We start from the raw sequence: 14259 nt of genomic DNA, 5'->3' as shown, positions 1-14259 counted from the left end.
AAGAAGCTGTAATGTATCATCACACTAACCTGGCAGTTGGCTCCATAGCAACAGAACAGACTACCCTATTATTGATTTAACAGCAGCAATATCTCTATATCAGAACATGATTAGCCAAATTATCCATATGCTAACAGTAATTAGCAAAACGCTAGTAACTATAAGATAAGTGCAATAACATATGTTTATGCTATATTTAAGCTAGGATTTGATCAAACATGTAAATGAGGCTTGCCAATTAATAACCCAGTTAGCAACTGCCAAGCTACTACCTAGCAATGCTTTTAGTTAGTTTTTTTATAATTTTATGGAAAGATGAGAATACAAACTGTAGCTTTATAAATCTACACATTATATACCTTAACATTTCATCTAATCAAGTTCATCTTGTTTATTCTCAAATTCTTTTCCATGCTCAGTGGGGATCAAGTGTGTTTTTATGCTACAAGAAGTCTGTGTCTTCTTCTAATTCCATCGCTTATAAGGCTGGTAAGTCTTTTTTTTTCTTTTTCTTTGTCTCTGTCAGTTTATGTCATATTAATAATTAGGTGACGTCTACAGCCTTTGTAATATGAAAATGGTATGTCTTGTTAGTACAGAATTGACAAAATGGTCTGACAGGCCAAATGATGCCTGTTTTATTTATTAAATACTGTAGTTTCAGTATGGAGTTCATAATAGTTTGTTATTGAGTTCCCTTTCACTCAAAAACCAGCTAGTTTTTTTTTATCTCCATGTGGCATCACGTCCTGTCACACGACATTGCACTAATCTCTGAGAAACCAATCTTCCTGTCTCAAAAGTTTTAAGATAACATTTGTTTGTATATTTTATTTATTTTTTTAAAAATATTACTTGAAATGCTGATACCAGAAAACGGGAGACCAATGATATTTTCTAATAGCTCTACTATTTATGAAACTTTCTCTTTTTATTGGTATCTTTCTCTTTTGTTATTTTTAATTTTCTCTTATTTTGTCATTTACATTTAAAATATGTTTTATGTAGAGCACTTTGAAATACTATTGTGTTTGAAATGTGCTGTACAAATAATTTTGCCTTGTATGGCCTCTAACGAATCTTGCCATTTAAAGGTCTGATCTTTCGATATCCTGAGGAGGACTACGAGTCATTTCCTCTCTCTGAGTCTGTACCCCTCTTTTGCCTGCCTATGGGGGCCAAGATTGAATGCTGGGCTCCAAACACACGCTACCCTTTACCCGTTTTCTCCACATTTGTCCTCACCAACTCCAATGGAGAGAAGGTATAAATGTGCAAAAAGTGAAGTAGTAATGTGTGAATGTGGTGTCTTGTTACACTGTTGTAAAAGTTATACTTAATCAATTTTAATACACTTTGTTGTCCACAGTTAGCACATTTCTGTTTAACACTAGAATCACCAGAATTATATAACTATTATCACTGCTTTCATAAAGTTATGCTTGTATGCTTTCTAACAATATTAGAAAGAAATACACACACATTTAGGAAAGTCAGGGTATTATAGTTATATAGGTTCAGTTTTAACAAAGTTATTAAATTACTACATTTAAAAAGGGTCAACATGCCCGCCTCTGTATTTTTAGTGTTAATTGTGTTTAATTTAGAATTTTTTATCGAAGGGGAAAATTTGATTTTTTAAGGAACTTTGGTACAGTCATGTTTTTGTTCTTCTTCAGGTATATGGAGCTGGAATACAGTTTTACGAGCCTTATCCTGTGGATGGCCTCAGCGAGAAACAGAAGATCCAGCTGGGTCTTGTCTCTGCAGTAGACAAGAAAGTCCTTCCCAACCGCACAGTCAACACCAACAAGTGCATCTGCCTGCTGTCCCGCTGGCCTTTCTTTGAGGCCTTTAGAAAGTTCCTCATGTTTCTTTATAAGCTGTCGGCCAATGGAGTCAGCCCTCTACCTATTGAGAAGTACAAACAGATTCTTACTTTTACTATAGTTTTTTTTTATCTTACTGCATGATTTCAAATATAACCCTTTTGGACAATTTAGTTTAGTTTAGAACCCAATAAACAACATAGATAGGCTGTTCCCTTCCAAGGCATCATATTCTGTAAAACGTATTTTATGTGCTGAATGTTTATTTTTGGAGAATAAAAAAAAAAGAGTGGCTTATGTTAGCATTTTAGTCTTTTTTTAAGCATGTTAAGACTGTTGGTCATGTAATCTACCGTACAAAATCAAGATAAGCTTTGAATGCTTTGTATGTGTGCATATTTATGTTTTATCATCCTCAAAATTGATCAAATTCATATTTGAGTGTGATCAAGATATGCACCAATACTGAATTGATTCTGAATGTTGTTTTTATTATTATTCTTTAGACATATATCCCATTTCATGCACAATGTATCCTTCCCGTCTCCTCAGAGGCCAAGAATACTGGTTCAGGTGAGTTTTTTTTTATTTATTTTAAATTGTATTTATTTTTGTAATATTTACACACAGTTTTGTATTAAATGAATCACCTGTCTCAACAGTTTAGACAGTTTTTTGCTTAGGTGATATCAAAACTAATTCTTTTATTATTATTTCCCCGGTAAGCTGTCTGCACATGACACCTTAATCCTGTCCCAACCTGTTTGTACACCTTTACCACTGAGGTAAATATATATTTTTTGACATAGTAAAATCTATTTTATTATTTTCAATTTCAATTATTTATTTTTTGTTTGCACAATTTATGGTTGTTGGATGTTTTTTAATGCTTTTGATTTAACTAACAATATTTAGTGGTGCTGCAGTATGAATACCCAATGAGCAAACAAACCTATAAACCCACAGTATAACGACAATTTAGCTTTTTCTGATTTGAAAAATACAGTTAATGATATTGCTGCTTCACAGTTTTCAATGTTTCCTATTAATTGCACAAATTGTCCCACAAACTCAGAATATTTCACAGAACTCTAAAAGACAATTTTTAGTTTTTAGCTTTATTAATATGTTTTTATTACTATAGAATATTTCTTATAATTTTATTTTTTTACATGATGGTGAAGGTGCTATATTAGGCACGTTCAATTACACAGGCCAATATTTTCAAGGGAGGTTGCAGAAAGGTGATCATTATCATTTAAATCAGTTAACAGATAATTATTTAGATCAACACATCAAGCAAATATTGACTAACAATATGTTTAACAGTGATACATAATTTGTAACTTGTTCTGCTGAAATTGTCGGGAAATTCAACATGCTAGAATGTGCATTTGTTTGATTAGTTAAAAATGAAAAAAAAATAGTGTTTTTTCAACAACTAGAATTAATTTTTTAACTGTTTCTTAACCGACACATTGCATATTTTATTTCATTTTTTCTGCGTTCCTGTTGGTGTACAGGATAATCAATACTATGATAAAGATTGTTAGTAAATAAAATGCAACTAATTGTATAAAATAGGCACATTATGTTAATATCCTTAAGTCAATCCATATACTGTAATGATTAAATGTAATAGATTTTAATTAATATTGTTGAATATGTGCTTTTACGGGTGCTTTCACACCTGTGGATCGATTCTTTTGTTCCAAAAGAAGGATTAAAATTGTTACAATGTTGCATTTGCTCTTGGTGCGGTTCGCTTTCACACTACAAAGTTACTAAATGGACCAAAATAACTAAAACAAGTCACGTGTTGGTAAACTCTCCTCACATTGGTCAGAGTTTCATGGTTTATTTACATTCCCGCTCAGCTGTCATGTGTCCTTATTTAATTTATGACGATGAGCAAGAAGACATTACAAGTGAAAAGCTGTGCTTTTAATTTTAAATGATGACACCCACAGACATCGTCACCAGATGTAATCAGAAGTAAGACTTTCTCATACATAACCGTTGGCTAGAACTATACATTATAGGCTTTACATTATAGAGAGAAATAACCAAGTTAAACCAATACTGCTGTTCGGTCAATTTTTTTAAAGGAAAAACAGCTCCCATTAATAGTTAGCATGCTTTCACTTTCTTATTTGACATGGAACGCACAATCACCGGTAGGAATGACATCAAACCCTACTCATACTTCTCTTTTCATATAGCTGTATAAATACCTATTACATATTCATAATACGCTGTGATATAGCCTGGCTCGAATTGTATTGCTTTCTCAATACAATCGATCCGCTCTAGAGTTCAATTCAATTGACCCTAGATCACCTCATTTAGGCGATCTCTGACGGATTGTTTTGGCATGGATCCAAGCGCGATTGCTGGATTATATGCCAAACGATCCGTGCTAATTGGGCAAACGAAACGGGTCCAACACAAAAGTCTAGAAGTGAAAGCACCCTAAGAGTGACTAAACTTTAAATGTCATGTATCAATATGAACATGTCTTCATACTGCTAAATAAATGACCTTTTTTAAATTCAGCATTTGATATTTTTCTCTCTTCGTATTCTTTACTCAGTGGAGCAGACTACAGTACACTGCTTATGAATCTAGGCCCAGAAAACTGTGCCACACTGCTTCACTTTGTCCTGCTGGAAAGTAAGATCCTGTTGCACTCCCTTCGACCAGCTGTTCTGACTGGAGTGGCTGAGGCTGTTGTGGCAGTAAGTGTTTGTGCTGATTTCACCGCTCTCCTCACTTGACAGTATTTCAGGATCTAATTTTTTGGTAATCAATGAACTTATGTAAATTACAAGTGGGTTACGAATGAAAATATTTCAATTCATTTTTAAACAATTGGATTAAATGTGATCTCATTATTATTTCCTTCTAGATGATCTTCCCCTTCCAGTGGCAATGTCCATATATTCCTCTTTGCCCTCTGTCTTTGGCGGGGGTTCTCAATGCACCATGTCCTTTCATTGTGGGCGTTGACTCAAGATACTTTGACCTCTACGATCCCCCTCCTGACGTAGTGTGTGTGGACTTGGACACCAACACTATATATTTGTGAGCACTCTTGAACATTTTGAAATTTAATAGTGTTTGTTCTTTATTTACGACTTTGTGTAATTGCTTTTGTCATTTTATTTACACTGCCCAGCCAAAATAAAGTAACCACCTGGATTTGACAAAGCAAATAGATCAGAACCTCCCATTGGTTAATTACTACAGGGATGATTACGTTTCAGCTGGGGGAAGTTGAAGGGGCAAATTATTGGCATGCGTCAAGCAAAGAAACATTTATGCAGAACTACTAAAGCTGGGTTAAGAAATGTCCAACACATAGAAACCGTCATCTTTGAGGAAGACATATGGTAAAAAAAATATCTTGAATGATCAAGGTCGACAATCGATTAAATGTTAAAAGCAAGCTAGGAAGCATATGAATTGAACTCTGGAACGAATGAAAGAAGTATGGAACAAAATCAATGCCAAAAGTATTGAATTAAAAAGCTTGTTGAACAGCAAAAACTGAAAAAAAAAAAAAACACAGAATTAACAAGTTTTTGCATTTTAATGACTTGAATTCCAGGATTTGTATTTTTAGGTCCTGAAATCTAACATATCTGTTTATTTAAGCTGTGAATATTTCTATGCCAAACCTGACATAGCTGCGTTTAAACAGCCCAATCTTTTTTCAGTTTTCAATTTTTCAGAATCAATCTTTTTATTATTTATAATGTCCAAGGCATTGATATTAATATTAAATGCTACTTTTTGTGCCTTTATTAGCTTTTTCTCACCTGTTTACTGGGTTAAAAATCTTAAATTATTGAATTACTGGGGAAAGAGCAGCTGGCGATCTTCAGTCTGCAATCTATTGCTTTTCCTGCAGTTCCCGGATGTAATGTTGAATTTTAACAGTTGAATTTGAACCATTGAATTTATGGAAGGGAATATTTGAACTGAAATAAAATAAACTGAAAATTGCCTTTTGAATATTATATATCGTATTTTTAAAGGGTATTGAATATTTTGTAAGTGAAATCTGTAAATTGAATATGAATTATTGAATTTATAAGTATGAAAATGTGTTGGAAATATTTTTTCGTTAAAATATTCACAGCTTAAATAAACAGATATGTTAAATTTTAGGACCTAAAAATACAAACCCTGGAATTCAAGTCATTAAGATGCAAGAACTTGTTAATTCAGTGTAATATTTTTTTTAGTTTGTGCTATACAACAAGCTTTTTAATTCAATACTTTTGGCATTGATTTTGTTCCATAAAAAAGGACATGTGGTCTGATGAATCCAGAATTACCCTGTTCCAGAGTGATTCGCATCAGGGTAAGAGGAAAGAAGGATGAAGTGAAGGACCATCATGCCTAGTGCCTGTCATTCAAGCTTTTGGGCAAGTGCTATGATCTGGGGAAATTAAGTGTCCAAAGAATAAGGTCAGCTGACTACCTGAATGTATTGAATGAGAAGGTTATTCATTCAATGGATATTTCTTTCTTCCCTGACGGCATAGCCATAATCCAAGATAACAATGTCAGAATTCATCAGACTTAAATTGTGAAAGAGTGGTTCAAGGAGCATTGAGTATTTTTACACTACAGTGTCCAGACCTTAACCTTAATGAGAATATTTGTTATGTGTTGGAGAAGACTTTGTGCAGTAGTCCCAGATGCTCTTAGCGTATTTGCTTAATTGAATCCAGCAGCATTTTTTTTTTTTTTTTTTTTTTTTTTTTTGTGGATGGGCAGTGTACATAAACCATCACTTCTGGTTTTTCATATTTGCAATGTTTTTTTGTTGTTGTTTTTTTGAACTGTTAAGGTCTGATGAGAAACGACACAGTAACTGGAAGAATCTCCCAAAGAAGCCCTCCAAGAGTCTTATCAGTTTCTTAGGAAGCTTGCACCACCAGCTTGCCACTGGTAAGCTGTCCTTTCAGTTTCTTTATACATGATCAGCATCTCACAAATCTCTGTTATTTATTCATTTTCAATATGTATAGTGTGGTCATGGTTCGGTATTGGGCCTGAGAGAAATCAAATGTACTTCAAATTAAGTAAACACGTGCAAATAAAAGACCACTAGCAAATTTCATCACAAAATTTCATTAACTTGACAACACATACGCGCACATGCAAACACTGTAAATAGCACAGACCATAATAGAACTATGTAAGGAGACTCAAAAATGTAAACCTGGCTGCTTCATGTTTAAAGTGAGTGAATTTGTTGACTGAAAAATAGCATTTCATTTAAGATGAATTGTGCAATTAGTCAGATTCTAAAGGATAAAATTCACAAACAACAAGGAACTGTACAATCACAACATTAACATAGACAACAAACTTCATGCATTTTCCCGGTTTGTCAATGTTTTTTTTATTTGCATGTGTTTTCTTAGTTTGTTAATATTTTTCTCTTTGCATGTGTTTTTAATTTGTAGTGCAATTGAGCTCTCTCGGTCACCATAATTTGATCTCTACTATATTAGCATTTCTTTCTGTACAGTTCGGCGTACAGCCACAGAAGGCTTGGCAGTGGAGATGACCCCTATCGAAGCTGACTTCACCTGGCATAAGAAAAAGACTGAGCTGGAGATGGAGATTCAAGAAGTGTTCCTGCGCTTTATGGCCTCCATACTGAAGGGCTACCGAACCTACCTCAAACCCATCACACAAGCACCTTCTGAAAAAGCTACTGCTGCAGATTCGCTCTACGACCTGCAAGGTAACTGCTTAAGAAGAATAGAGTAATGGAGTAATATCTTGGTTTTCTGTCTGTCAGATGTTCTATTGCTCATTGTAACACTGAAGGGATCAATCTTTCTGTAACAGCTAATAGATTTCAGAATACATCACAGCCATAAAAAAGATTTTCTACTAGCTATTGCTAATCATATAGTATCAGGTCAAGTAAAATGTTTTTATTGTGTTTTAAACAATGCAGTTGTGTTGTAAAATATGCCATGGAACACTGGACCAGGTCTGTTTCCAAGGTCTCATGGGAGTTTTCCCGTCCAGCCCACATGTGTTTGTGAGGACTTAGAGAAGACATTTGACCATGTTCCTCATGGCATTCTGTGGGGGGTGCTCTGGGAGTATGGGATGTGAGATGCTCTGTTAATGGCTTTCTGGTCTCTGTATGACCAGAGCAGGAGTTTAGGTCTGTATTACCGGCAATAAGTCAGACTTATTTTGCTACTTCTCACTTTTCTTTTTCATTATTTTTTTCTTGTTGAGCAAAACAGAATCTTATTTTAACTATTTGTAGATAATGATGATATTTTCACCAATAAAACAGGGTTTAAAGTCAGTTATTTCTTTATTTTTCTGTAGCATGTCAGTTTGAAATATATATTTATTTTTTTCCAAACAATGTTTGTGGCATTAATTTTAATTGTACTGTGAGATTATTGTCTGCACAGGGAGTCTGACAACAGCCAGCGCTCCACACAGGAAGCAATCTGCATTTTTAAATTTTCAGAATACCTCATTATGTATGATTTATAAGAATGCTTCTAAACAACCGTTTCTTCCTTTAGGATTCTTGAAGAGCAGAGATCGTGCTCACCAGAAGTTCTACTCTCAGCTCACCAAGACTCAGATCTTCATCCGCTTTGTTGAGGAATGTACTTTTGTCAGTGACAAAGACACCGGCCTGGCTTTCTTTGATGACTGCATTCGAAAAGTAAGATTTGCATCAATTTGACAGCACACTGGAATGTCAATCAGTAAACTAAAATATATTTTCATTATTAGTGGTGCATGCTAAGATCCTAAGATAACATATTAATTAAATATGATTTAAATGCTAATATTACAATTGCTCATACTAGCTTAAACCCAAAGTATACTACTTTATCACATGCATGTTACCATACACAAACAATCAAAAACACAGCATTTTTAAACGTTTTGTGAAGCGCTCACAACAACATTGCATTTCTTTATAAACAAATTCTGCCTATAAAAAGTATTTTCATTTGTAAAACACTAACAGGAAACTTTTTTTCCAATTGGAAGATAAGAGGATGCGGAGTTTCCTGTAACTAAATTTGTCATGGCTTTCTTTCAGCTTTTTCCTTCTGACAAAGGGACAGACAAGGGTACAAAGGTGAGGCAATCCTATCAGTGCAGTTACTGTTTTAAGCTTAATGTTAGATTAATGATGCACCAGTGTAAGACAAAGCAATTGAAAAGCATTCTGCCAAAGTTATGTTAAGAGGATAAACTATAATAAACTATTATTATGCCTTGCTTTACTACCTTAGAGTTTTGGAACATTAATCTTAGATCTACATTTACAGGAGATGTAAGAACAGATGGTTGTTACTGTTCATATGCAACACAGTTAGTTTAGTGCAGTAAATAATTTACTCTGCCATCTGCTGTTGGATGGATTGGCACATAATTTATATAAACACCCTTTGCATGGGAATAATGTAGAGCAAGTAATGGAATATTACAGGAATTGCCTGCAGGTGAATGAAAAAAAAAATTTAATAATATATATATACACACACACACACACACCTTAACCCGCCTAGTAAAAAAAACCCCACCAATAGTTCACCTTAGCACACCTCCTTTTCAGACTAGGATGTCTATGGGTGCAAATGCATTTGCAATTTATATAGCATAGTAGAGGGCGTGTACATAATGCCAGCACCAGCCTGAAAATAGCAAAAAAAATTGCGTTGCACCTTCCGTTACATTGTGCCACGGGTATTGTAGGGCATCTTATACATTGTTAATATTTGATTGCAACAATTGTAGACAAACAAAATAATCATAATACCTGTAGACTTGAAAACTGTAACCATGTGGCATAGGTTGAAGGCGAGTCTTCTGAGGACACCAGGCTGATGGAACTGGACGAGTCCCAGAAGAGTGAGCACACAGTTTTTGTCATGCCTCCTGAACCCCCTTTGGAAGATGGTCCTGACCCCCCTCCCAAGTACAGGTAAATATCTTAAATATCTTTTTTTATCATAATTCATGATGCAACTTTAATTAACGGTTTATTGAAGTAAAACAAACAACCTACACTTTTTTTTTTTACCTTTTCACTCCTTGTACTGTATATACTGTACTCCATGCCACAATAAGGAAGAAATGACTGCTGTAACTCCATTTTACATTGACTTTAAAGGACTACTTACTTAAACTTTGCTTCAAGTTAATCAATAAGATGAGTAAATAAATGAAAGTCAGTGATGAACTAAAAAACAAGAAACGGCTAGGATTATTCAAATTAATATTTGAAAAATATTACAAAAATGTTTCTGTCCAATGTGTACAAATCGAAACCTGTTGCAAACAGCTTACAGGGGCATTCAATGCATTAGCATCTGCCTCAATTTAAAAATTTTTAAAAAGATTGAGGATGAACTTGTTCTAGGTTAACTTGCACCTGGGTCGACTGTGCATTTACATGGATTTTACCATTCACTCATAGATGGACCTCAAAGAGATCTGTTAGCCTAATCTTGTAGTTTAACGAATATGTCCACTTTATTTATGACATTTAAAATTGTAAATGTACATTACTGTGCAAAAGCCATAGGGCACTATTACCATTCATTGTGTTTTTTTTTTTTAGAAATGGTGCAATGATCATAACTAATTAATCTTTCACAGTCACTTTATTTGAATACAAACAGGAAATACACATTAGAAATGTAAACATTATTTACAATTTCTTCAAGGAAGACTTGTTTGTAGCCTTGAATGAAAATTTAGTGTAGGGTCTCACCTTCATTTCTGCAAGCGGTGTTGGTAATAATATTTAAATCAATGTGAGAGTTTCTTTAGCCCTAATCACTTTTAAAACAGCTGTATTGATTAGCACAAGGTCAGCTTAATCTATTTTCTTGATTCTCTTGAGTTATTGAGTACCTGCCTGTCATTCAGAGCACAGTCTAAAGACTGGCCATGCACATTGCCCTTACTGGCATTGTTTGCACTGTAGTGGCCTTCTCTGTTTTATTTAGTTTTTTGTACCATGCTTTTCTAAATTTAGCTCATATACAACCTTGTTTCTAAAAGTAATGTAGAGCTTTTTCTTTTCCAGGTTTTTTTTTGCATTGTGTTGTGTTGCTATTGTGGATGAGACATTAATATTTATGGTTTAAGAGTGTGAAATATCCACAACTGAATTATGCAAACAGGCAGGGCAAAAGGTGGACAACAGTATGTCCAGTAGAAAAGATATCCAAAGATGCCATTTTAAATCAGGAAAAAATATATGTTTTTGAAACAAGTGAAGACAGCAGAAGTCAATGATTCATTTTCATTATTCAGCCTGACATATTTACTGCTCCAAAATATAATAAATGTTTTTCAAAATAAAATATATTGTTTAAATGGGTTTTCGTTTTTTTACCCATATATTTGAAAAGAATATTTTTTAGAACAGTAAGCACAATACTGTCAAACCGTGATATTTTTATGCAAGGTTATTCTACAGTCAGAATCTTATACCGGCCCATGCCTAATAACTAAAAAACTATGCAAAACATCTTTTACAGAGATGTATTTGTTGTGAATGAGTAAAAAGGTCAATTAGGATTCGTCTAGTTGTCATCCATAAAGATTATGCACTTAAATTTTAGTCGTTTTGTGTTGTGTTGAGTATCTTCTGCAAATGTGGCATTTGTGATTTAAAATATATTAAAGGCATAGTTCATCCCATCATTTTCTCACTCTTGACTTGTTCCAAACCACTTTGAGCTATTTTATTCTGTTGAACACAAAAGACGTTTTAATGAATCTTAAGCATTGCCATTCATAGTAAGAAAAGCAAATACTATGAAACTCAATGGTTTAAGGGTTCCAACATTTTTCAGTATATCTTAATTTCTTCAGCATGTCTTTATTCATTTCAACAGAACAAAAAAACTAACTTGGTACAAGTGAGTAAATTATGGAAGAATGTAAATGTTTTGTGTGAACAATGCCTTTAATATATTTTTGGCTACATTTAGGCAAGATACTCAACTTCAAACTTCCAGTACTAATGATCAAAAACATACTTTATTAATTATTAATGCAAAAAATAGTGTCTATCCATTTCATTATTGTTAGCCAACATTAACAAAGATGAATAAATACTATAATATATGTATTGTTGATAGTTGATAGTAAATGTCACAAACTTCTGTTTTTAAATTGTGTAACTTTTCTTTTATTCTGTGCTCCATTTTTATTCTGTTTTTCCAGTTATAAGAATTTCCCTAGTTTACGGTTGGAGTTGTTTGATCGTCCACTAGAACTGAGGCCAGCATTAAGCACAAGAGCTGCAGGGTCGAGTGTGTCCAGCAGTCCTGCCCTTCTGGCCAAAAGAACTAAACAGGTGACGAATTTCTTCAATCATATTCATGTAGAATTTCTTGCATATTGTAGCCTTAAACCATTCTAATATACTACAGAGTCTATGCTCTATAGATTTACATTTCACCCATTACACACGCGTACTGTACAGTGGGGAATAAAATGAATGTTCGATTTGTAAATATTCGATTTTTTTCCCTCCATAAAAGCAACATTGCTCCAAACATTGCTCAAAATATGTGTAATCTACAGTGGACAAAAAAAAAAATTATATCATGATTTACATCATTTATCCTTCACTTGTTCCAAACCAGAGCCCCTAATATGCATTAAAAAAGGTCATATTTTAGTTTTGGGGTCTCAAACAACAGACTGATGTGCATGCTAGGTCAAAAAAGCTTTCATTGTCTTATAATATGCATTTATTTTTACCTAATTATTCCAACGACATATGATTCGTTCAGCGACAATGCTAATCTGCGCTGATTGGTCTGCTGACCCAGTCTGTTGTAATTGGTCGACTATGTTCAGCAGGAGACAGAGAGAAACCATGGCTCATCAGTATTGTTGAAATAGTCAGAGCACAGTGTGTATGTGTGAGCCCCATGTAGGAGTGCATTAAAGCAATGCAGTTAAACACCAGCATATTGCTCTATTCTTAACCGTGAGTAGTTACAATGACACATTCAGTAATAATCCACACAATGGCAAAAGCTGAACTATTTTGAAATTTGACCACTGCTCGTGTATAGGATCAACTGATGGTGGCCATAGCAATGACAAATGGCAGAGAATAGCAAGCTCACAATTGCATTTAAATCCATAAAGAAAGTGCCACACGTTGTGTTTTTAGCATGGTTTTAGACGCAATATGAAAATATAGAGTTAATCAGATACAAAACAAGCCACATGGAGTGTTTACAAGTAACAAAACACAATTAAATATATATATTTTTCAAGCTAGACAAAACAAGGAGGCAACCATTTTAATTGCACCTACTTACACTTGTGAATTGGAGGAAGAAACAGATCCATGAACTTTGTCTATCGAAAAATCTACAGACTTACCTTAAACATTAACAATTCTAAAATAGTAAAATAGTGAACATCAAGCAAAATAATTTTCATAAACTTTGTACTGCCATCAACATCATATCTTTAATTAACTGATTAGTATTCACTTACTCTCTCTCTCTCTCTCTCGCTCTCTCTCTCTCTCTCTCTCTCTCTCTCCCTCTCTCTCCCTCCCTATCTCCCTCTCTCTCCGTGTGTGTGTGTTTGTGGGTAATGTTAATCAAAAAGCATAATTAGGATCTCCTGAAAAATTAAGTCATCCACAAAATATTAGCCTAGTCTTTTCAATGTACTGTGGTAACTGGAAAATCTATTTGTGCAGTCTTTTGTGTTCAGGCAGTCTGTGTTGTAATAGCCATTACTCAGAGTCATACTTTTTATGTGCAGTGGTTAAAATGTAAACCACCATCAGCTGATCTTAACCAATCATAAAATAACTTCCCCAAACACTCTGTGGTCTGTAGAGGACATTTAATGACTGTCTGTGTTTCATCAGTTCTCTTTTCAAGTATAATTTCAATGCATTAATGTGTTTGGGTTCTCAAACATCCTGAAAAATAAAACAATTTCCACTGAGGTGCTTTTCAGAAGGAATGGATTGCATAATAAATTGCAAAAAGTATGTTCACAAAACATTTATGTGTTTGATAGTTAATTAGTTCCTCTAATATGCTTCGCACTTCACGATTGTTTATTGTAGAATGCCCTTTATGGTGTCTCAAACCTAAAACAGGATTTTTTCTTTTGATCCACACAGGAAATCAAAATGGCCTACAAATTGGCGAAGCGTTTCTACTCCAATCCACCCCAGTGGGCAAAGTGTCTGTGTAGTCACTGCTATAGTCTGTGGTTCATCTGTCTTCCTGCTCGCATGCGTACTGCACAGTCCAAGCCCCGCGCCATGCAGCAGGCCTTTAATGTTCTGCTCAAGATGAGGAGCTCTGAGGTGGAAGTGCTTGACGAGGTATGGCGATAAAATAAAATA

At 34.3% G+C, this 14259-nt stretch overlaps 1 protein-coding gene across 2 annotated transcripts in view; it reads left to right on the top strand.

The window, feature by feature from the left end:
- The window catches only part of dennd4c (DENN/MADD domain containing 4C), an 87493-nt gene that overhangs the window by 45537 nt on the left and 27697 nt on the right, over positions 1-14259 (top strand). For both annotated transcript variants that reach the window (XM_001919955.9, XM_005166553.6), the window contains exons 4-17: positions 420-489; positions 1095-1264; positions 1680-1921; positions 2336-2402; positions 2556-2614; positions 4423-4567; positions 4738-4913; positions 6691-6791; positions 7378-7596; positions 8411-8556; positions 8944-8982; positions 9701-9831; positions 12090-12222; positions 14032-14238. In XM_001919955.9, coding sequence (XP_001919990.2) covers positions 420-489; positions 1095-1264; positions 1680-1921; positions 2336-2402; positions 2556-2614; positions 4423-4567; positions 4738-4913; positions 6691-6791; positions 7378-7596; positions 8411-8556; positions 8944-8982; positions 9701-9831; positions 12090-12222; positions 14032-14238 — 1905 coding nt within the window. The remainder of the gene's footprint in view (positions 1-419; positions 490-1094; positions 1265-1679; positions 1922-2335; positions 2403-2555; positions 2615-4422; positions 4568-4737; positions 4914-6690; positions 6792-7377; positions 7597-8410; positions 8557-8943; positions 8983-9700; positions 9832-12089; positions 12223-14031; positions 14239-14259) is intronic.

This window comes from Danio rerio, chromosome 7 (genome assembly GCF_049306965.1).
Source record: "Danio rerio strain Tuebingen ecotype United States chromosome 7, GRCz12tu, whole genome shotgun sequence".
Classification (NCBI taxonomy): domain Eukaryota; kingdom Metazoa; phylum Chordata; class Actinopteri; order Cypriniformes; family Danionidae; genus Danio; species Danio rerio.
This window is presented reverse-complemented; position numbering and strand designations above follow the sequence as displayed.